The following is a 23466-nucleotide window of genomic DNA, read 5'->3' on the forward strand; positions in this document are numbered from 1 at the left end:
TCAACCTTAGAAGCCTTATTAGGAACGTCCCAGAACTGCATGTCTGGGATACAGTTAAGGTTGATCCGACCGAAGGCGGAAGAACTCAGAACCCTGAAAGGGCTCTCCCCTAGCCCTCCAACTTGAGAGTTTGCCTCCATTCCAATCCATCCCTTTTTTCCTCCTTAAGATCTCCAAGAAGTGGTCGAGTGACTTTATGGATTTTGACTTGGGAGAAGCAAATTACTCAGGATGGAGAAATCTTTGGGGAACTGTATCATTGTCGGTTTGCCTCTTGCCAACTCAGAACAGCACGGTGAAAGGACAACAGGTGGCTCGAGGCAGGACCAAGAGCCTCTGAGAGGCAGAGAGCTGTGCAGGGGCTCTCCAAGCTTCTGGGTGCCGGCGGCACCGACCGCAGCCCGCCCCGCCCCAGCCGCCGCCCCGCGCGCCCCTTCCCCTGCAAGCCCCACTGGAGCCCGGTGGGCGGGGCTTCACTGTCACTCTCCTCGCCGCGCGGGAGGAGCCAATGCCAGCGGCCCTGGTCACGCGCTCCGGGCGGCCCGACCAATGGGCGCCGGGGGGCGTGGCCCGCCCTCGGGCTCCGGGAGTTCATAACCGCTTGCAGGTCCGCGCCGGCTCGCGAGCGCAGGTGCAACCGTGGGTTCCCGGGCGAGAGCTATAGAGGTGTCCGGGTCCCCGGGTTTGCTGCGCCGCCGATCCCCCTCCGCCCGCGCCAGCCGTATGCCCATGGAGTCCTTGCCTTTCCCCCGGCGCCTCGGCCCTGCGCCCTCGGCCACTGCCGCGCTGGCCGCCGAGCTGGTCCGGCCCCTGGCCGACGGGCTTCTCAAGTCGCCCAAGCCCCTGATGAAGAAGCAGGCGGTGAAGCGGCACCACCACAAGCACAACCTGCGACACCGCTACGAGTTCCTGGAGACTCTGGGCAAGGGGACTTACGGGAAGGTGAAGAAGGCGCGGGAGAGCTCCGGGCGCCTGGTGAGTGCGGCGCCCTCAGCGGCGCCGCCCGGCGGGCTCCGGGCTCGGCCACGCCGGTGGGGGGCGGAGGGTGGGCCGGGGGCCAGAGCCCTGCTTGGTGGGGTTGCCCGCCTTCAGTCTTCGTGTGTGTGTGTGTGCGCGCGCGCTGATGGTGTTCTCTGTACATTTGTCTGTCCATGAGTGTAGGGACAATGGTCGTGGACCTGAGAACCCCAACAACTGGTCAGCAAGTGATGGTTTCCAAAGTGAGGCAGGGTGAGGAGGCTCCCTAGAGATGAGACTTTAGTGGGATTTTGTTTGTAACAGACTATCCAGTGGAGTAGCATGGGAAGAGGAAGTAAAACGCACTTGATCTTAGTAGGGGAGTAGTGCCTATGTGTAGCCGAGTAAATAAAGAAATGAGGCGACCAGTTTCTCAGTTCAGTTTTGGTAGTTTGGCAGCCCAGGTGACTATGGAGATATCCCTACCTCCTGAGGGTCGTGGGTGGGTTTGACATTTAGGTCCTTGCCAGCTCTGACATTCAAAGTTTTATTATGATGTGTTTTTAATTCTGATAAATGTGAAACCAGGCTCTGGTGAAAGATACCTTTGGATCTGGGGCCTTTTCAGGGACGTGTCCTGTTCATTTGGGATGTAGGTGTGTATAGTAGTAGTAATCTGTGGGTTGTTGTTAGTTGCTCAGTCATGTCCAACTCTTTTGTGACACTATTGACTGTATAGCCCACCAGGCTCCCATGTCCATGGGACTGTCCAGGCAAGAATACTAGAATGGTTTGCCATTTCACTCTCCAGGGAATTTTCCCGACCCAGGGATCAAACCCGCATGTCCTGCATTGCAGATGAATTCTTTACTACCAAGTCACCGGGGGAGTCCTTTAATGTGTAGGACCTTATGCAGTTTATTTTCTCTGTACCCTCAGTTTCTCCTTTTGCAAAAATGAAGAAAATATGGGCTCCCTCAGAGTTTCTATGATGATTGAATGAGATACAAATATGAATTTAAATTGTTTTCTGACAATAAAAATAAATAAGTAAATTGTTTTCTGACAATAGAACCCGCAATGAGAACTGATATTTATATTTGGAAAGACCAGCCCTAAAAGGATGGCAAGTTTGCAGAAGTTAACAGTGGTTCCCTAACTTGAGTTCAATGTACATTGGAATCACCTGGGTGCTTATTGAAACCGCTTCTCTGGTTCCGCACAGGGAGGATTTCATTCTGAAGATCTGGGATGGGGCCAAATACTCTGAATTTTTTTTGGCCACACTGTGCAGTATGTGGGATTGGGGATCAAACCCGTGCCCCTACAGTGGAAGCACCAAGTCTTAACCACTGAACCTCCAGAAAGGTCGAAAGTGAAAGTGTTAGTGGCTCAGTCATGTCTGACTCTTTGTGACCCCATGGACTTTAGCCTGCCAAGCTCCTCCATCCGTGGGATTTTCCAGGCAAGAATACTGGAGTAGGTTGCTATTTCCTTCTCCAGGGGATATTCCCAACCCAGGGATCGAATCCAGGCCTCCCGCATTGCAGACAGACTCTTTAGCATCTGAGCCACCAGTGAAGTCCCTAAATAATCTGTATTTTAAGAAGCCTTTTAAAAGCAGGTGGTTTAGGGATTGTTTTGCCAAATCCAGTTGGGTGGTTATGAGATGTACATGTATGCTTGGCCTTGGTTTGCCTATTGGCTCTGGCAGCAAGTCACCTCCCCAGATTGTTTGCTTTTGCAGCCAGTAGCTGGTTTGAAATTCAGGAAGTCATTTCATTGGTGAAGGAGAGTGGATGCTGGGGAAAGGGAGTGGATTATGGCCCCATCAATAGAACCGAGTATGTTTTTCCTGCTAACGCCTGGCACAGTCCCCAGGTGCCCACTGCCAGGTTACAGCTATTGGGCAATCATGTACTTCCTGACTTTCCTTTTCTTTCTCTTTTTATAAAGTGTGACGGCCCAATAAGCCTCCAGGCTTGAGACTGCTGGACCCAGGCTTTGTTAGGGGCTCAGCTGAAAAATAGCTTCTTGTGGTTTGTGGCTCATACCTCTTGTTGGCCGGCAGACTGGATGGTTGGGGGGGGGGGGGCGCCAGAAACTGAGACTGAAATTCAGAAATCCCATTAAGCTCTTGACCTGGGTCACTGCGTGTGTATGGGGTGTGTGTGTGTGTAAGAGATAAAGGGAGAGATCATTGATTCTGGAATGAGATAAACCAGCTTTCAGTTTGCAAACCTCAGTGGCTGTAGGCAGAGATCCCAGCTCTTATTACATCAGAACAGAGAATTCAGAAGGTGCTCCCTGGCTTCGAGTCTCTTGTCTCCAGGGAGCCAAGATGAGTAGGAATGGGACCTGCTCCCTGATCCATAGATCACCCTGTACTTCTGCTGGGAGTTTGCTCAGGGCCTCCGTCCTCCTGGGAGAGCAGTTCTGCACACTGCTAAACTCTGATTTCTCTAAATTCTGGAGAGGAATCCTCTTCTCCACTGCACCCCACTCCTGTCTCTTCACTGTCCTCCCTGAAGAGAGACCGACCTGGTGCCCCAGGAAAGGAGTTGTGGGAGCAGCCCACAACCTCCCCCAAAATGAACCAAGGTCTTTGGGGAAGAGGGTCAGAAGAAAGCCTGCTGGGTGACTTCCGCCCCATTCCCAATTCCCAGCCTGTCTGATGGGATTCTCAGGGGCCTGATGGGATTGTCTGGGGGGAGGGGCAGGTGGGCAGGACTAAGGGCTACTCCAGGAGGACATTAAAGGAAAAATAAATATTTGCTCTGGATCTTCTAGCTCTGAGTACATTCCTAGTATCCACATGATATTTCCTCCTGTGACTCTCCTAGCTCTCCTGACCTACGCCCTCCCGCAGGAAGAAAAGCACCTGCTGGGTGCCTGGAATGGTGGAGGCCACCGCAGCTGTTAGGGTGGTCTGCATAGAGTTCTTATCTGCACAAGCAGAGCAGAGGGGAGTCCAAGAGGAGAGTGATCTGGGCCAGGGAAGCTTCTGTCTCATTTATATATTGGATTGTTGTGTGGGAATTCAAAATGTTTGAACATGACCGAGATGGTCTGATTCCTTCATTGACAGATGGGGAAACTGAAGCCCAGGGAGGGCAGGTGACATGTCCTGGGCCTGGTTAGTGGCACGCCTGCAACATCGGCTCCTGACTTGACCACCCAGTGCGAGATGAGCAGGACTGAGTCTTGGACTGGGAGCTGGCTCTGGGTTGAGCCCGGGCTTGCCTCAGTTTGCTCTGTCATTCCAGCAGCGAGCTCCAGCTGCCCTTCCCAGAGCTCCAGGCACACACAGTATGGGAGGAGTCTTTGGGAACAACCCCCACCCCCGCGTCCTCACTGCCTGCGCCCAGGGATCCTGAGTGGGTGAACTACCCTACATTCGAGGCTTTTTCTTTGTCAGGAAAACTGCTCAGCTCAGCATCAGGGTGCAAGCATTCAAAATCCCAGCTCTGCTGCTTCCGAGCTGTGGGACCTCTCTGTATCTCAGTTTCCTCATCTGTAAAGTGGGGATTATAATAATTCCTGCCTCATGGGGTTCTCCTAGGATTAAATAAGGTAATATGCATGTCAGCACAGTAGCCAACACACACAGTAGTGTTACCCTAGCAAGGCCGGCTTTGTCACGGTCCTCCTCTCCCTCTCCTAGGGAAGGGGGAGTCCCTCCATCCTGGGTCTGTCCTGCCCTGAGGCAGAGAATGGCTTGTGCTCGACTTTCTTAAGCCCTTTGGTCTCTGCCTTGTTCAGAGTCCCAGTCTCTCCTTTAGCCCCTGATCCAGAGAAGGGCTCCCACCTGGCCAGCTGCCAGCGGCCTCTTCTGTGCGATGCTGCCCTCCCAGCTCCTGCTGCACCTGCCTGCTCAGGGCTGGGGGAGAGACTTTGGCTGCAGGTGACTCCTGTTCCTGGGCTTTGGCCAAGCTGTGCAGGAGGGCTGGGCAGGGAAGCGCCTTGCCTAGCAGAACGGGCCGGAGGGTGGCAAAGGAGGGGTGGGCACAGCATGGAATGTAGGGGAGGTGGCGCCCTTCCCCTCAGAACCCACTCCTGGTCCCTGCCTGGTTCTCTGGAAGGCTTGGTGGGATGGTGAGCCACCCCCAGGCCTATCCCCACTCTGCCAGCCCAGCCCAGCTTCTCCTCTGTAATCTAAATGGGTCATCCTCCAGCTCCTCACCCTGCCTCTCAGAGGCACCTGCTCCGTGAAAGGCCAAAAAGGAGTCAAGGATCATGGCTCCAACTCTGGGTGATAGCTATGACCAGAGATGCCCAGCTTGTACCCTCTCTCTTGTCATCTGCAGCCAGTACCTGTAGGTCATCTTTTTCTAAGATCTTTCTGCCATCCTCTCCGGGAATGCATATTATTCTTGATCTGAGTTCCTGTGGGGATTAGAAGGAGAGAAGGCAGTGTTTAACCAATTGACCTCAGCACCCGTCTGTCCAACATGTTTGTTTGTCTGTCTGTAAGTTGGTTGATGGTGGCTGGTGGTACTGCACAGCCCGGCCCAAGGCAGGGTGTAGGGCATTCCCTTCTCCAGGGGTTGAAGGCAGGCCAGAGCATCTGTAAGGACCTTTTGTCTTCTGAGATGGTAGCTTCTCCACGCAGCAACCCTCCATCTTGGATCCTGACAGCCTGGCCTTCTTGAGGAACCTGGGAAGAGTCACCTTTCTGGACTTCAGTGTTTGCATTTGCAAAATGGGATGGGGAATTAGCCATGCTGCCTTTCAGGCAGGCAGGGCCACAGAATCAAGAAAATCACTGGGCTGGTATCAATAGGAATTTTGCTCAGGCAGGTTAACACGGTTATGGCATGGGGCCTCTGAATAAGCCCATTATAACAATCCTTGGCCAGCACCTTCCTGGCATGGTAGCAGGTGACCCATTTCTAAAGAAGCTCAACAGAAAATGCTGAAGTTTAGAAGCAAGCTTAGAGATCCTAGTGTGCAAATTCATGAATAGTTCCTTTCCTTTCTTTCTGGTGTGTTCTTAAACCTTTCTCTCTGCTTGGAATGCCCTTGTTGCCCCCCTCCAAAAGCCTATGTGCCTTGGCTTGGTAAACCCCACTCTTCCTTCAAGATCTAAAACGAAGTTTTCTCCCAGGGGTGACTCGCCTTGCTCCTCCAGGCAAAGCTCTCCAGTGCTCTTGGAGCCCCTGGGCAGGCAGGGATCTCAATCACACTTGACTGGATCAAGGCCTGGTGCAGGGACTGTCTGGTTTTTGTCTGAATCCAATACCTACCATAGTGCCAGACATGTAGTAGGCGTTCAGCAAATGTTTGGAGAATAAATGCCCTTTTATTTTTCAGATGAGGACATTAAAACTAGCCAGACCAGTTAACTAGATCATTTAAGTGACTTGTCTTGAGTTGCATAGCTCCAAAGGGGCAAATAAAGATTAGATACCTGGGCTCTTGGCACCCCTCCACTGATCTAATGTTCACATTTATATTGTCATTATTGTGTTTCAGTTTCCTGGCCCTTCTGAGTAGGGTGGCCATGTAATATAACATCTCAGCCTGAATACTTCAGAGAGTAAAAAGGGCACTATTAATTACATAGGATGAACCAGGATTGTCCATACGCAGGTGGCTTTCCTGTCTCTGGGTGATCCATTCAGCAACTATCTTTCTCTTCCTTTACTCTGGTCACTATATTTTAATTCTAGAGAGTGGTTGCTCAACTATCTTGCATATAAGAACAAAGGTCCCTCGAAATGAGTTCTAGTAAACAAGGTTGACTCCACCCATGCCTCACCAAAAGGGCAGAAAATCTTTTTTGGGCACTGGTCCCATCGGTCCCAGGGATCAGCCCAGCAACTTAACCAATAAATATTTATTTGTGATTTGTGTTCAGCAGTAAACAGTTGAGTGTTTTCTGTATGCTGAGCTCCTTCTAAGCCTGAGCTGTTGGTATATCTCATATACTTTGACAGGCTCTCCAGCAGTTAGAGGCCTGTCTGGTGGGGCAAGGGTGGGTGGGGGAAGTGCCCCAAGCCCACCCGGGCAGTGACACATTGCCTTTCTTGTCTGTCACTTGCTTGAGGAATGACCTAACCTGTTTCCTTCCTGGGAAGTGCCAGCCAAACTGTGGTCTCCTAAGACCTAGTATAGATAATGGCGGGAGGGACCTTTACCTTGCCCCCTGAGACCAGAGCATGAGCTGGCAGGGGGATGGAACTGTCCATGGAGGATTAACAATTCTGGTTTTAATCGTAGGCTTCCAGAATGGATTTCAGGATTCAACTTGTACACCCTCTACCCATGCAGTGACTCCTCCTAGCACCCCTCAGGGCCCTCTAGTTTTTTGAGACCTGTCTTCTGTTCTGCCTGTCTTCTTTAGAGCTCTGACCCTGCCTACAGTGATTTGCTCATTGTATATGTTTGAGTGTGTACAGTTGTACATCTGAGATATGCCTAGGTTTTGCATATGTATCTTAAATTCTCAAATATTTGTTTCATTATCTAAGTATGTGATTTATATGTGATTTTCCTTTTACATAAATAGATTCAATTTACGGCCCTTTTTCTGAAGAGCTCACGGTATTACCTGATTTTTAAAACAAAGAATTTAAAGAGAAAAGAACTAGTCCATAACATCTCCCCTTCAGGGGGAGAAAAAGGGTATAGGAGAGGTGATGAGGAACCAAGCTGCAGGTTGAAGCCCCGTAGTTGGAGGAGGATTTAAGCCCCTTCCCCCATCCCCAGCCCCTGTCCAGTTCTAAGCCGGGGATTTTTCTGCTCCGCTGGCTCCTTGGGGTCGTTTGGAGCAGGAGGGGTGGAGGGCGTGAGGAGACGCTGAGGCGCAGCCGCCGGGCAGCTGCAGCGGGGCCCCTGCGGGGGCGTGGGCAGAAGGCGCCATGGCGACCGCCCCTCGCGCCGCCATTGTCCGCGCCCGCCCGGCCTCCCCTCTCGCGGGCCGCGGCCCCGCTCCCCGGCCGCCCCTCTCTCGGGGACGCCGTCCCTGGCCCGTTGCTGGGGTGACCGGCCATTGTGAGCGCGTCTCTGCGGATTACGGCGGTTCCGCATTCCTGGCTGAGGGGACACAGCCCCGCGGGCGCGTCGGAAGCAGGAAGCCTTTGTCTGCCCGGAGCCCTGGGAAAGGGGGTGGGCGGCCGGCCCGCGGGCTCCTTTTGAACCTGGAGGGGCGGCAAACTCTCCCGGGGAAGGACCTAGGGGCCGTTTTCCGCAGGTTTCTTACAGCCCGCCAGGCTCCGGGGAAGGGGGAGGCTCGTGTTTGCCGTTCGTGCCCTGGGACAGGAGCTGTCAGGGCCCGCGTTGGCGACACCTCATCCTCCCCGGCCCTGGCGCCCGCGTGGCCGACTCCCGCGGCCCGTGGCATGTATACGGCCGTTTCCCAGAAGCAGAGGAGAGCATGGCATACATCCTCCTTAGTGCAGCCCGTTGCTCTCGGAGCTCCGAGGCCGCGGGAGGACAGCAGAGCCTGGAGGGCCGGTTTGCCGACTGCCCGCGCTCCACACACGCTGTTCCTCTGTCACCCTGCTCCGCGTGGCGGGACAGAGGCCCGGACCCCTCTGTGTCTAAGAGCTGTGCTGAAGTGGCTTCTTGGCAGTTCTTTCTCCATTTCCTCTGCCTCACTCCACCCTTCCTGAACCCACCACACGTACCAGCCAGAGTTTAATCCTTATATGGAATGTTCACCTTTACAGACAAGATAGCAAAGCCCAGAGGACTCTGTTTAACTGTTTGGTGGTTTGTTGCTGGGGGAGAGACCTTACTATTCACCTGGACTGAAAAGGCTAGTACTTTTTTCATAACTTTTTTGGGTGATCTTTTTGTAAGCGGGGACTTCCCTGGTAGTGCAGACGGTAAAGCGTCTGCCTACAATGTGGGAGACCTGGGTTCAATCCCTGGGTTGGGAAGATCCCCTGGAGAAGGAAATGGCAACTCACTCCAGTTCTCCTGCCTGGAAAATCCCCTGGACGGAGGAACCTGGTGGGCTACAGTCCATGGGGTCGCAAAAAGTCAGACACAACTGAGCGACTTCACTTTTGTATGTGGGGTAAGACATATATGAAATTTACCATTGTCATCATTTTAAGTGTACAATTCAGTACATTCACGGTGCTGTACATCATTATCACTATGCACTTCCAAAACCTTTTCGTCATCTCAAATGGAAGCTCGGTATCCACTAGGCAATAACTGCCCGTCGTCCCCGCACCCCCACCCCTGGTAACCAGCCTCCTCCTCTCTCTAGTGCGTTTGTCTGTCCTAGTGACTCAGATGAGTACAGTCATGCAGCATTGGTCCCTGTGTGTCTGGCTTCTTTGAGCATGCTTTCCGGGTCCGTCCGTGTTGGGCACATATTTATTGGTACTTCATTCTCCCATTGTGTGAACATACCATATCTTGTCTGATCAGTCATCCGTTAACAGACCTCTGGGTTGTTTCCCACCTTTTAGCTGGAGACTGTTTGTAGCAAATTAGAGGACTGGTGGAAGAAGTATCAGACGTGGGTCAACAGTGCAAGCCAGTCTGCCAGTGAGTGCCTGTGTGACGTTGAACAGGAAGGAAACAGCCTCTCTAGGAACGCACTTCCTCACCTGGAAATGCGGATGGGGGTGCTTCCGGCGCCTGCCTCTCAGGCTGCTTGAGAGGGCCAGCTCAGTGACAGCTGCAACAAATGGCTATTCAGTGCCTACTGTGTGCCAGGCGCTGTGCTCACCACCCAGTGGGGAGCAAAAGAGGCCCAGTCCTTTCCTCGTGGTGGAGCAAGATAAATTTGCTTTGAATCATGAAGTATCAGCCTTACAAGTACACGTTGTTACCTACCGTCTTCACCTATCCGTACTCCAAGTGAGGTGATTGACTTATCCTCATTCCTGCTACATAAACTGCATCCAACCCAGGCAAGAATCTTCGCCAGAGAAGGTTCTCTCTAGCCTCTCTGATGCCTGCCCCAGTGAAGTGTGGAGAGGCTTCGCTGGCTGCAATCTATGGCCTTTGTAGCAGCTGGAGGCAGATCACCAGGGTCAGGGCTCCCCCAGAGTGTCCTCAGGGATGCCTTTGCCTGCCAGGACTTTCTCCTCACCCTCCTGCATCCTCTGTTCCCAGGTGGCCATCAAGTCAATCCGGAAAGACAAAATCAAAGATGAGCAAGATCTGATGCACATTCGGCGAGAGATTGAGATCATGTCATCACTCAACCACCCCCACATCATTGCCATCCACGAAGGTACAGAGGCAGAGCATTTGAAGCTGAGAGTGTGTGTGCGTGCACACGCGCAGTCAGAACAGATAACACACAGGAGTAAAAAAAGGCACGGGCTTTAGGCTTGGGCAAGAGCTGGATCTGAAGCCTGCTATATGACTTGGGCAACTAATTTAATATAGTCTCTGGGTCTCAGTTCCTCTTTTGTAAAATGAGATAATCTCACCTGCGTCACAAGGTTGTTGCAAAGATCAAATTTTATGTCACCAAGTATTCAGCTCAAGAGAGGAACTCCACAGATTGTAGGCATGTTTGTTCTTAGGTTTTCTGTACTTAAACACTGCCTCCCCAAACCCAGTGAGAACCTTGGCACTGTGGGGGCAGCTGAAACACACGGAGGACCTGCACCTGTCTCAGGCGTGTGGGTGTGATTTTTCTTTGTGCGTCTCAAGAGCCAGGCCTCCTATCCTCTGAATCACTCCCGCCTTGAGGCTGGTTCCTACCCGTCCTCGTATCTCTCAGCCTCTTCTTGCACTGACATCAGTGCTGGTTCTCCTCTCCAGCTGCCCTGCTCCCCGTGACCCAGACAACAAAGTGAGCGAGAGATGGTGACGCGGGAAAGACAGGGAGCAGCCTCCCACACACGCCTGTCTGCTGGCAGCCTTTACATAATATCACTTAGGAAGCGAGGAATGGCAGGAGCAGCAGGAGGGAGGAGGGAAGCCTGTGGCTTTGCCCTCAGCCTGAATATTCCTGGTGGGAGGAAGAGAGGTCTCCTCTCTCAAGTTCTGTTTAGAAGAAGACTTAAGAGCAGAACACTGCCATGGTCCCCTGGCCTGAACCTGTCCCATGAGGAAGCCAAGCAAGTGGCTGAGAAGGCTAATTGTATCTCCCCCCAGGGGAGAGTGGGCAGATGATAGAGTATTGGTTAAGCCAGGCTAAGCTTGGTGGTTGGTGTGTGTGTGTGTGTGTGAAATCTTCCCCCAACCCGTATCTCCAGCTAGGTCTGGGAACTGTTCTTTGAAGCTTAGGATGTAACTGTTCTGTATTGCACCTTCAGAGTCAGGGGATGTTGGGGTATCATAGTTACTATGTAACTGGCAGAGCTGTCCCAGATCCATCCCCATCCACAGACTTCAAGAGATCTGGACTAAGGAGAAAGCTCCAGTCCTGGGAACTGACCTCTAACAGAGCTGCTCTCCAGAATGTGCCCTGGCTGGCTTCTGACCCCCAGTTCCGTGGCACAGAGTTTACACACACCCTGCAGGGTTGTAGAGACCCATGGGTTGGAGTCTCCAGGCAGGCCCCAGCAGTCTGGGCCACGGTGCTCTCCTGGGGAAAAGCACAGTCTTCCTGGCCAGATACCCAGCTGCCTGGGAGCTCGGACTCTCCCTGGCAGTAGCCTCCTCTCTCAGCTCCTTCTCCCAGCCTAGACAGGAATCGCTCTGGGGTTGGCTGAGCAAGCCAGACTCATAGGACCCACTTGACACAGAGATGCGGTGTCATGGACATGCATGTTTTGACACACACCCAGCTGAAGGGCCAGTTTGATGAACCAGCCGTTCCCTGCTTTTCCAGGAGGACAGACAAGGCCTGTGGTGGCAAGTGGGCCCCTCCCATATGTGGAGATGAGCCAGCTAGAATAGGCTGACCGCCAGGAGCCCAGCCAGTCAATTAATTATCAAATATTTATTGATTGTTTCTGTGTACAAGGCCCGGGCCTGAGTACTCTGGACGGGAAATCAAAGAAGTTAAGAGTGATGAGTGTCTCAGCTCTCCGTGGGTTACAAACCACTTTCATATGCTTTTATCCCTCTTCTGATCTTCTGGGTATTATTTTTCAAGTTTATACATGAGGATGCTAATAATAACTATAACAATAGGGACCATATATTGAATGCTGGCTTGTTTGTCAGGCTCCACACCAGCTCACTCAGCCAGCCCAAGAGCTGTCACTTGTTTTTATCTATTTCTCGCCCCAGCCCTATGAAATTGCTGTCATTATCCCTCTTCAAATGAGGAAACTGAGGCGCACTGAGTTAATAACTTGCCATGGTCACCCAGCTTGTAAGTGATGGGGCCAGGATTCGAATCCCAAACCTGTGTCTTTACTGATCTATCTGGAAGAGATTTGCCCAAGCAAAAAAGTACTGAATTCTGAACTAGGGAGCTTGACTTTTCATTCTTATCCAGTGATGTCTCGGAATTCATAGGGTAGTTGTAAGAATGCTCAGAAGCCTGAACTTCCAAGGAGAGGGAGGTGAGCCAGTCCTTTTGGCCTGAACTCATTGCTCCTGGAAGGTGCTGGGAGCATCCGCGGGCAGCCTCCCCGCCCCCTTACAGACGTCTGGTTTGGGGCCGGGAGGGTGTGGCCCCTGGCGGGAGCGAGCCCTCCAAAAGGCCTGACTCTGCTGCCCCCCTCTGCCCCAGTGTTTGAGAACAGCAGCAGGATCGTGATCGTCATGGAGTACGCCAGCCGAGGCGACCTGTATGACCACATCAGCGAGCGGCAGCGCCTCAGCGAGCGCGAGGCCAGGCACTTCTTCCGGCAGATCGTCTCCGCTGTGCAGTATTGCCATCAGGTGCGCGCGCCCGCTGGCGCCGAGGGGGCGGTCCCCGGGCCCGGCGGCTGGCTTCCCCAGAGAGGCCCCGCGACACCGGGATCACACAGGGAGGAGGCCAAGGCGAGGGGTAATTCTTCACTCAGCGGAGGGAGTGTTGGCGTCTCTGGCTTCAGGTCTCTTGGCCGGGGTTGGAAGGACCTGTGGTTTGTTGTGCCTGTACCGGTAAAGATGGGCTCCCTACCTATCTGAGCTTACCCCCCTTTGACGCTTCCTCACTGTCCAGGATAGGTCCTCAAGTCCGTCTCTCCTGATGGCCTTCCCCTGACCCCTGCCCTCCCTCTTTCAGAACGGGGTTGTCCACCGGGATCTCAAGCTGGAGAATATCCTTTTGGATGCCAACGGAAATATCAAGGTGAGCCTCACTTCTTGTTTAAAACTGCTCCCCTTCCCCTCGCCAGACCTTCTGCACTGGCTCCAGCTAAGCATCTTTATGTCTCTAGGGGGTTGCAGAAGGAGTTGAGTACTGGTAAGGACCTCAGCCGTCCTCCATTTCAACACTTCCCTCTGTGGGTTGAAAACTGAGGCCTCACGATAAGGAGTGTCTTGCACAAGGTCCCATGGCTAGCAAGGTCAGCTGGAACCAAAGTCTTCTAACTCCCTCAACGTCACAAGGCTGAAGGAGTCTAGATCGAGGGTTGGTTTCGCTCACAGCCTTAGGATTGGCAGGGAGAGGCCATGGCCTGCATTTGCCCCACCTGCACATATGCACAGATGCATGCACACATACACACGCATGCATGCGCACTTTAATCTGCTACAATTAAACAGCCCTTTGGCACCTTTCACCACAGCAAGCACTCCAGCGGCAGCTTCCTGCTTCCTTCTGCTGCTGAATTCCCATAGTTAAGTAGTTAAATTTAGGTCTGAGAAGTTCGTGTTGAGGTGGTAAGCTCGGATCTCAGGGCTGGAAGAGGCAGGGAGCAAGAGCTTGCCCTGCAGACACCTGGGAGGGCTCTGACTCTGCACTTGGACCCTCCTCAGAATGTTCCCGAATTCAGGCCACAGCCTCTTCCCCAGTGGCCCCTGACCTGTGCCCTGAGGTGCCCTGAGTTCATTCTCCTTTCCAATTCCTGGAGTAGGTGGGGCTCGCTTTGATGCTGACCAGGGAGGGGGATGCCAGAGCCAATAAATACACATAATCCAGGCAGGCCTGAACTTTCCCATCTGTACCAGTCATCTGCCTCGTTATGGGCGTCAATAGGTAACTGCTTGATAAGAGGCCAATAAAACCCATAAATGAAGGAGCCAGAGTTCATAAACAGCCCCTCTCTACCCTGGGCACACATGACCCTCTGCTGGGGAGGAGGGCTGGGAGCAAAAGGGCGTAGGTCTCAGCCTCTGTCTGAGGAGAGTTGGGGGAAGGGTCTCTCTGAGGAGCGAGAAGATGGGCTTGGGGGCCCTCAAACCCCCAGTATCAGAGGGCTCAGGAGGTCCTGTAGGACGATCCCTTCTCCTGGGCCATGACGATGGCCCTAATCTTTGCTCTGCCTTCACTGTGGCTTCTCAGGTCTCCTGGGCTGACCCCAGTCCCCCCACCACTTTCCCGCCTGGATGTGGGCCTAGATGAGCCCTTTGCTGGGAAGGGCACCCCAAGCCCATGGGGTGACTGTGTTCTGAGGTCCTCGGCGCTGATGTGAGACACTGTCTCTCCCCCTCCAACCAAGAGCCTGCCTTCAGTCACTAAGTGGCCGTTAGTCCCGTCAACGGGTCATAGCTGTGCTGGGAGCTGCAGGAGGGGTGGGGGCAGGTGGTCCACAAGGGCAGCTTATCGACATGGCTGCATGAGGAGACAGAACTGACAAGCTGGGGCTTCTGTGAGCCACTGGAAGCTGTAACGGCTCAATGGGAAGAGGAGATCGCAGGGCCGTAGAAGGCTTCCTGGGGGAGGTGGGCCTTCTGGGTGTGTAGGACGTGTGTAGGCAGAGTGAGCATCTGTGGAGTGGAGTGCAGTATGAGCAAAGGGCCAGGGGAACAGTGAGGACCCGGGGCTCCCCTCACCTCTGCCCAGGCACGCCTCACTGACTCAGCCTCTGAGGGGCTCTTTCTTCCAGGGCCTGAGCTGTGTTGGTGGTGCCCAGTATGGGGCAGGGGTCATGGGCACCCTTTGCTCCTGCCAGGGCCTGTGTCTCCTCGTGCTCTGGAGAGGGGCAGACCAGGAGCTACAGAACAGTCCAGGCCTTGGCGTGACCCTGTCCGTGTTTGACCCAATCCTACAGATCGCCGACTTTGGCCTCTCCAACCTCTACCACCAAGGCAAGTTCCTGCAGACATTCTGCGGGAGCCCGCTCTACGCCTCGCCCGAGATCGTCAATGGAAAGCCCTACACGGGACCAGAGGTGAGTGCCTGGCCTCCTCCTAATCTCTCGGCTTAGATCTTGAGAGAGGGATGAGCTGGTTTTCTAATGATTCCCTTTCTCAGATTGCAAGCCTCACTTCCCCGCCAAAGCAGTGCCTAGCCAGTTCTGTAGCTGGGAGTAGCAAAACTGGCATGAGAGCTGAAGGCCCCTGACCCCTGACAGCCTGGCTCTGTGCCCCACACCTTCTGCATTCCCATTACCTCTCCTGGCCCCCGGCCAGCCTCCCCAAGCTGAGGCAGATGACAACACCTCTCTCCGTGAATCTCAGTCCCTTCTACAGGATGGCCCTCTCTGCCCCTGGGTCCTCGGATGCACTGGGCTCTGGGTTCGCCCTGCAGCATGAGGACCTCATGGCTGACCTGGTCTCTCCCTCAGGTGGACAGCTGGTCCCTGGGTGTTCTCCTCTACATCCTGGTGCATGGCTCCATGCCCTTTGATGGGCAGGACCACAAGACGCTGGTGAAACAGATCAGCAATGGGGCTTACCGGCAGCCTCCTAAGCCCTCTGGTGAGTGAGGGATGTGGGCATTCTCACCCACACCCTGGGTGTTCTCTGCTAATTCCTGATGCAGGAATTAAACAGTGACAGGAAAGTGGAGCTTCCCTGGTGGCTCAGACTGTAAAGAAGTTGCCTGCAAAGCTGGAGACTGGGGTTCAATCCCTGGATCTGAAAGATCCCCTGGAGAAGGGAATGGCAACCCACTCCAGTACTCTTGCCTGGAGAACTCCATGGACTGAGGGAATTGTCTGCAATTGCAGCCTGGTGGGCTACAGTCCATGGGGTTGCAGAGTTAAACGTGACTGAGCTATTTTCACTTTCACTTTCCAAGTGAAGACAGCAACCCACTCAAGATGAAGGTGCCTTCCACCCCACCTCCTGCTCTTATCTCTCTGCCTCCTGTGTCTGTCTCCTTGCAGGATGGAGGGGCTGGATCTTCCTTTATGGGCATGCTTATTTGGGAGGTGCTTCCTAAAGCCTAGTTTAGATCCTCTTTGCCACAGTTGTCTCATTTCCTACTACATTTGTCCTTAGAAATCTTTTTGTCCTTTCATGTACGATGTATGAGGTGAGAAGGGTGTGAGGACCTTGGTATATTCTTGAGCGGCAAGCCCCACCCCCCAGAGGCCTGCATTTCATTGGAACAAAGGAGCACACATGTAATAAACATGGCTATGGTCCTGAGGCCCTGGAGGCTGGGGAGCCTGCCTGGGGGCACAGCTGACCTGGGAGGGAGCCCCATCTTAGCATCCGTGGGGTGAGCCGGGAGGGACACTGTGGGTGCCGTGCTCGTGACTATGGAGCTGGAGCCTCTGTCTCTCTCCTTCTAGATGCCTGTGGCCTGATCCGGTGGCTGTTGATGGTAAACCCTACCCGCCGGGCCAGCCTGGAGGACGTGGCCAGCCACTGGTGGGTCAACTGGGGCTATGCCACCCGTGTTGGGGAGCAGGGGGCCCCACACGAGGGCGGGCACCCCGGCAGCGACCCCGGCCGGGCCTCCGTGGCTCAGTGGCTGCGACGCTCCTCCCGCCCCCTCCTGGAGAACGGCGCCAAGGTCTGCGGCTTCTTGAAGCAGCAGGCGCCGGGTGGCAGGGGCCTTGCCCCCGGCCTGGAGCGCCAGCACTCACTCAAGAAGTCCCGCAAGGAAAACGCCATGGCCCAGACCCTCCAGGGGGCCCCGGCCGCCGACGCCTCCCCTCGCCCTGGGAAGGGTGGCCTCAAGCTGCCGAAAGGCATTCTCAAGAAGAAGACGTCGAATCCCACAGAGGGGGCGAGAGAGGACCCTGAGCCCGGCCCCAACCCCGCCAACCCAGGCCAGGCTGGCCCGCTGCTCCCAAAGAAGGGCATCCTCAAGAAGGCACGCCAGCGGGAGTCCGGTTACTACTCGTCCCCTGAGCCCAGCGAGTCTGGGGAGCTCTTGGATGCCGGGGACGTGTTTGTGAGTGGGGATACGGTGGAGCCCAAGCCCCCGCCAGCCTCAGGGCGGCTGCCGCACCGCAAGGGCATCCTCAAACACAACGGCAAGTTCTCGCACGCGGCCCTGGAGCACACAGCCCCTGCCACCTTCGGCTCTTTGGATGAACTGACCTCCCCACACCCTCCAGCCCGGGCCAGCCGCCCCTCAGGGGCCGTGAGTGAGGATAGCATCCTGTCCTCTGAGTCCTTTGACCAGCTGGACTTGCCCGAACGGCTCCCTGAGCCCCCACTGCGGGGCTGTGTGTCTGTGGACGACCTCATGGGGCTGGAGGCACCCCCCTCGGAGGGCCCTGGAAGCCGAGGCCTGAGGCGCTGGAGGCAGGACCCCCTGGGGACTAGCTGCTTTTCCCTGCTGGACTGCCCGGAGGGGACAGAGGGCTGCCAGCAGGGACTGAGGGTCTGCTCGGAGCTCAGCTGAAGCGGGGCGGGGTGGGCATTGCCCGTGCGGGCAGGCTCTGAGATGCAGCTGGATGCACCCTGAGGGGGAGACTGCCTTCTTCCCTGCCTCCCAGGACCCGCATCCCAGCCCAGAAGGCTGAGGTGGTTCAGTTGAGCCCTGGGAAGGGCTGGATGTGGGCAGTGGGCAAGTGAAGTGCGTTGAGGGTTCAACGTCTTCAGCCCCGTGGAACCAAAAAGGTAGCTCTAGAGGGGATATGAGTAGAGAAGCAGCGAGGAAGGCCTGTGGCCGATTCCAGGTTGCCTGTTAATTTCCAGGTTGCCTTGCCCATTGCCCCCTCTGAGGGGGTTGACGCCTTCTTCTTGAGAATGCCTTTGGCAGCTTGAGGCCGCCCATACCAGGACGAGGGGCGGCGTCCCCCTGGAGGGTCTGGGCCATGTAGTTCTTACTCCTGGACTTCTTAAGCAGATGCTGGCGTCACAGCCACTGAGCCGTGGAGGCCCGCGGCCAGGGTCGCTGCTGGGTGCCCGCCCTCCTGCGGGGACAGGGTCGCCTGTGCTCTCCCCATAGTAGGGCCACGGAAGCTGGATAGGGCGCTCTATCAGTGCCTAGCTCCTGTAAAGAGTAAGTTTGTGTGTGATGCCGTCCTGCCAAGGTGGGGCTGGAAGCTCTTCATTCACATACACATTCCCTTATTCACCAGCTGTTGCAGGAAGGGGGGCCCCTTCCAGGGCCCGGAACTGGGCTGTTGTCTAACACTCGGAAATGAATTGTCCGAGGAGACACATGTGCTGACAAAGCAAGAGACTTTATTGGGAAAGGCACCCGGGTGGAGAGCAGGAGGGTAAGAGAACCCAGGAGGACTGCTCTGCCAGTGGCTCGCAGTCTCGGGGTTTATGGTGATGGGATTAGTTTCCGGGTTGTCTTAAGCCAATCATTCTGACTCAGAGTCCTTCCTGGTGGTGCACGCCTTGTTCAGCCAAGATGGATGCCAGAGAGAAGGATTCTGGGAGGTGGTCGGACATGTGGTGTCTCCTTTTGACCTTTCCCGAACTTTTCCAGTTGGTGGAGGCTTATTAGTTCTGCGTTCCTTAGCAGGATCTCTTGTCATAAAACAACTCAAGCAAATGGTTGCTATGGTGCCTGGCCAGGGTGGGCGGTTCCAGTCAATGTGCTTCCCCTAACAGAACCACTCAAACTGTAATGTGCCCCCCCCCCCCAGTTTTCCCTGGGGTGGCTTGGGAATGGTCTCCTAGAGTGTGCCCTTCCTTACTCACCTGAGCAGTAAGAGAACACAACCTCTGTTTCCTCAAAGGATCTCTCCCCCTTCCCATCCTCCAAACCTGGAAAGTGAAAGTGAAAATAGCTCAGTCACGTCTGACTCTTTGCAGCCCCATGGACTGTAGCCCACCAGGCTGCAATTGCAGACAATTCCCTCAGTCCATGGAGTTCTCCAGGCAAGAATACTGGAGTGGGTTGCCATTCCCTTCTCCAGGGGATCTTTCAGACCCAGGGATCGAACCCCAGTCTCCAGCTTTGCAGGCAAATTCTTTACAGTCTGAGCCACCGGGGAAGCTTCACTTTCCTGTCACTGTTTAATTCCTGCATCAGGAATTAGCAGAGGACACCGAGGGTGTGGGTGAGAATGCCCACATCCCTCACTCACCAGAGGGTTTAGGAGGCTGCTGGTACGCCCTGTTGCTGATCTGTTTTATCAGCGTCTTGTGGTCCTGCCCATCAAAGGGCATGGAGCCATGCACCAGGATGTAGAGGAGAACACCCAGGGACCAGCTGTCCACCTGAGGGAGAGACCAGGTCAGCCAGGAGGTCCTCATGCCGCAGGGCGAACGGAGTCGCTGCTGTGAATCTAAAAGACTTGAAAAGGCTCAGGCTGCTAATGGACTTCATCTCAAGGGGCTCAGATTCCCCTGGACCCCACTTTGGACCTCAAGGACTCTGAACTTCTCCAGCCTCCAAGCTGCTCCTGCTATTGAGAATGGATGTATCTGTTTCTCTTAGGGCCTTTAGGGCCCTAGAAAGTTCTTATTTATTTTAATGTTTTCAGCTCTGTGTTTTTAAAAAAAACTAATGTTACTATTTTCAATAATGTGAATCCTATGTTCTGGGGAATTCCACTATGACATCTAAGTTTTGTGTACTGGGAGGTATTATTGCAGTGCTTCCCTACTGATTAAAAGCTGTGGGGGTGGGAATCTTTTGTAAATCTACATGTCCCATTGCACTATCTGGAAGGGGTCTCTGGCTCCCTGACTCCATGCCCTGATTCTGGCTACCTGATGGTCCCTCTTCCCTCCTGTGACTAGAAAGAACCACCCCATTAAAAATGAGAATGGTGATTGGAAAATAGCTTCAGTCATTCTGTTTGGGTAGTGGGACACAGATCTTTGAGTTTTCTCCTAACACTTCCTTGGACTCTGGAGTGAAAAATGGAGAACCTGCTTAATGAAAGCAAAACACAACAAAAACCCGGCTCTTAGCTCCAAAAGACTCGCAGGTATATCTCCAGCAGCAGTTCTGCCCTTGTAAGCACAGAGGGGAGAGAGCCCTGGACTGGGGGTCCCAATTTGCCCTTTCTGCCTTTAGCGCTGAAGAACTGGGTTTGTCAGGTTATATAGCCCTTCCATTCCTCCCCCACCCAGCGCTGTCCCTCGCTGCTTGAAGGCACCCCCCGCCACCTTTATTCTCTCCTTCCAAAGAAATCCTTTTCCCTCTAGTTCAGGGCAGCTTCTCGGCACTCTGCGCCCAACTGCCTGGCTCCTGGAGGATGTAAAGAATGCCTGGAATGCCCCCCTCATTGGCCAGCCCTCTCCACCCCCTGCAGAGCATTCCCCGGACGCCAGTTCCATTGAGAAACTCCCAGGCTCCGAGGGCCAGGATGAAAGGGAGGATAAGGACAAAGTGCAGGCCGGCAACCGGCTGGCTCCGGCTCCAAGCAGGCTCCCACCCCCATGCCTTACCCGCCTCTGCTGTGCACAGGCCCCCAAACAGCCCCAGTCCTGCCCAGCTCCAGCTGCCCGCTCCACACACACCTGCCCTCCCGCCAGCCTGCAGTGCCTGCTGGCGTGGAGCACCTGCCCTCTCCTCCCCCTTCCCTGGTGTGCGAAGCTGGCAAAGTTGCTGAGTCTGGGAAAGAAGTGAGGAGCCCAGGTAACTGTGGGGTCAGGATGGGAAAGGAAGCAAACTGTTCAGGCTGCAAATGGGATATTTCAGTCTGATATCTTTGTTTGTGGTCCAAATGAATGCGGAGCTGTGTATCAAACTCTGGAAAAGCTTCAGAGAGAATCTTTACCCAAGAAGCAGAGAGTTCAGATGTGGAGTCAACTGTGTTCGTTTATTCACTGACTCAGGAAAAAAGTGAAAGCTCTGTGAAAGCAGAGGTAATTGCTCTGTTGCTGGTGCAACACAGATCTTAACCTCAAAGAGGATGCAGACTGAACAGCAAGCCAGCATGTATTAAAAATAAAGTTCAATAGAAAAATTCAGATAATGGTGAAGGGGAAATGGGGTGATGGAAAATAATTGCAATTTAGGAGGTAACAGGGGCTACCATTTAAGTGCTTATGTATCAACCACTTGGTGATGGTGGTTTAACCACCAAGTCATGTCCAACTCTTGTGACCCCAGGGACTGTGGCCCCCCAGGCTTCTCTGTCCATGGGATTCCCAGGCAAGAATACTGCAATGGGTTACCATTCCTACTTCATGGGATCTTCCTGACCCAGAGATCAAACAGTGTCTCCTGCATTGAAAGAGGATTCTTTACCACTGAACCAGCAGGTGAAAGTGAAAAGTGTTAATCACTCAGTCATGTCCAACTCTTTGCGACACCAGGTTTTCTGTGGGATTTCCCAGGCGAGAACACTAGAGTGGATTGCCATTTCCTCCTCCAGGGGATCTTCCCATCCCAGGGATAAAACCACATCTCTTGAAATCCAGGTCTGGGGGAATGCCAAATCTCAGCAGGAGTGGGCGATGTGGGATTTATTTAATCTAGATAGGCTTTGGAGAGTTGGGAGAATACCCGTGAATATCAGTGAATGGAACTACAAATGTGCAGGTCCTGCTTTTGTCTAGACACAATGAGGGTAGCAGTTATTTCTGTTCCAAATGCCTTCCCCTTCCCTCCAAAGGCTCGAAAGGGAGCTGGAAAAGCAGAGGGTAAGTGAGAACAGAGAGAAGCTGGTAGGGGAGCCAGAATGGCAGAAGGGACACCACAGCTCCAGCAGCACATCCCACCAGCACTGCTGGGGGTGGACTGTCTAAGACGGGGCTGTGGCTGGGAAAGCTGTCAGTCGTGTCCAACTCTCTGGACCCCATGGACTACACAGTCCATGGAATTCTCCAGGGCTGAGATCTTTCGTCCTCTTTGAGCTTTGTTTGCTTAATCTCTTTCAAGCCAGAGGGGGGGAGGTGTGGGCAGGAGAGAATGGACCTGGGAGTGGGCAGGCCGCTGGGGAAAGAGACTCTGGTGGGGGAGAGAGTATCTATTATACCAGTCCGTAAAGAGACCCAGGCTCTGGGGATATGGATTCCATATTGCTGGGCCCTTCCCCTCACCTGCCAGATGCTTCATACCAAAAACATTCCAGAAAGTAGACTCAGAGAGATGACTCTGAGCCCCAGGGGGGATGTCTGGGGCCCTAGGAATATTTAGTGCCACATCAGCGCTTCCGGAATGTGAATAACCCAGACAACCACCGGGGGGCAACTTTGGGAGACAGGAAAGGGCCTTAAGAAACCAGACCAGAAAGTCTTGGTCAGAATTCTCTCCACGCCCTGAGCCCTTCCCTGGGGCAAGTCCATCCAGGCTGTCCCTGGGTGGAAACCCCCTCGCTGGGGAGCATGGGGGCTCCACTTGAGACCCCTGCGGCAAGTCAGAAGGAGCCATCCGATCCCCCCGGGACCCCATCCAGTTGGGCTGCCTCGGACCCTTCTGGTGGGCTGGCAGGAAGGGGAAATGGCAACTCAGATGGGTGGGGAACGGCAGTCCTCTGCATGACATAGTGCGCACACCCCACCAGAGCTTCTGCTCAGCTCTGCCAGTCAGAACCTGGAGACTCATTGAGAGCCAGAGCATGTCTGAGCTGGGAAGGACCCAGGACAAAGGGTTAGCTGAGCAGCCTTGGCATTTATAAGAGACTGGGGCTGGGGCAGGAAGCTAGGGAGCACTTAGATCTCCAATGGAGATGAACGGTATAAGGAGTCTGGAATTTTGGAAAGACATGTGAGTTGGAGATAAAGACTTAGGAGTTGTTTTTAGGAAAGAATTTCTGCTTTGGGTGGAAAATCAGCTTAGTTGATCTCTGAAGTCCCTGAGCTAAAGATTCCTGGATTTCATTGACTAGGAAGGGCTTCCCAGGTGGCGCTAGTGGTAAAGAACCTGCCTGCCAATGCAGGAGATGAAAAAGACACGGGTTCGATCCCTGTGTCGGGAAAATCCCCTGGAGAAGGGCATGGCAACCAACTCCAGTATTCTTGCCTGGAGAATCCCATGGATATAGAAGCCTGGCGGCCTGTAGTCTGTGGGGTCTCACAGAGACAGACACAACTAAAGCGACTTAGCGTGCACGCCTTGACTAGGAAAGCAGTTATTCTGTGGCTGATCAGCTTGTGAAAGCTCCACAGTGGGGGAGATGGGTGTTGCTGGGTCAGGAAGGCAGTTTTGCCTGTATGCAACTGACTTTCTCCTCCTGAGGAAGACACAGGCTTCTCCCAGGGATGGAAGGAGAAGACTGCGGCGGATCGTCCTTTGTCTTCCCATACAAGAGGGCTGTGCTAAAAGACCTTTATAGATTTTATAGATTTTATAAGCACATTGGAAATGCCACTCCTGGGCCAGGGCTCTGCCTCTGACATTGGCAGAGGGGAGGGGAGTCGCCTTGTACAGCCCAGGCCCCAGAGAACAAGCCAGCTCCCGGATCCCCGGATCTCTTCCGCTGTTTCAGAACTTTCTGCTTC

General features: G+C 54.1%; 1 protein-coding gene across 1 annotated transcript; it reads left to right on the forward strand.

Moving 5' to 3' along the window:
* The first annotated feature begins 591 nt into the window (after positions 1 to 591).
* NUAK2 (NUAK family kinase 2) lies at positions 592 to 18317 on the forward strand. The gene is made up of 7 exons (XM_043485800.1): positions 592 to 975; positions 10039 to 10159; positions 12566 to 12717; positions 13046 to 13111; positions 14976 to 15095; positions 15492 to 15624; positions 16446 to 18317. Exons 1-7 carry the CDS (start codon positions 724 to 726, stop codon positions 17507 to 17509), a joined length of 1908 nt encoding a protein of 635 aa, XP_043341735.1. The 5' UTR covers positions 592 to 723; the 3' UTR covers positions 17510 to 18317.
* Positions 18318 to 23466: the final 5149 nt, after the last annotated feature.

Source organism: Cervus canadensis, chromosome 13 (genome assembly GCF_019320065.1).
Source record: "Cervus canadensis isolate Bull #8, Minnesota chromosome 13, ASM1932006v1, whole genome shotgun sequence".
NCBI lineage: Eukaryota > Metazoa > Chordata > Mammalia > Artiodactyla > Cervidae > Cervus > Cervus canadensis.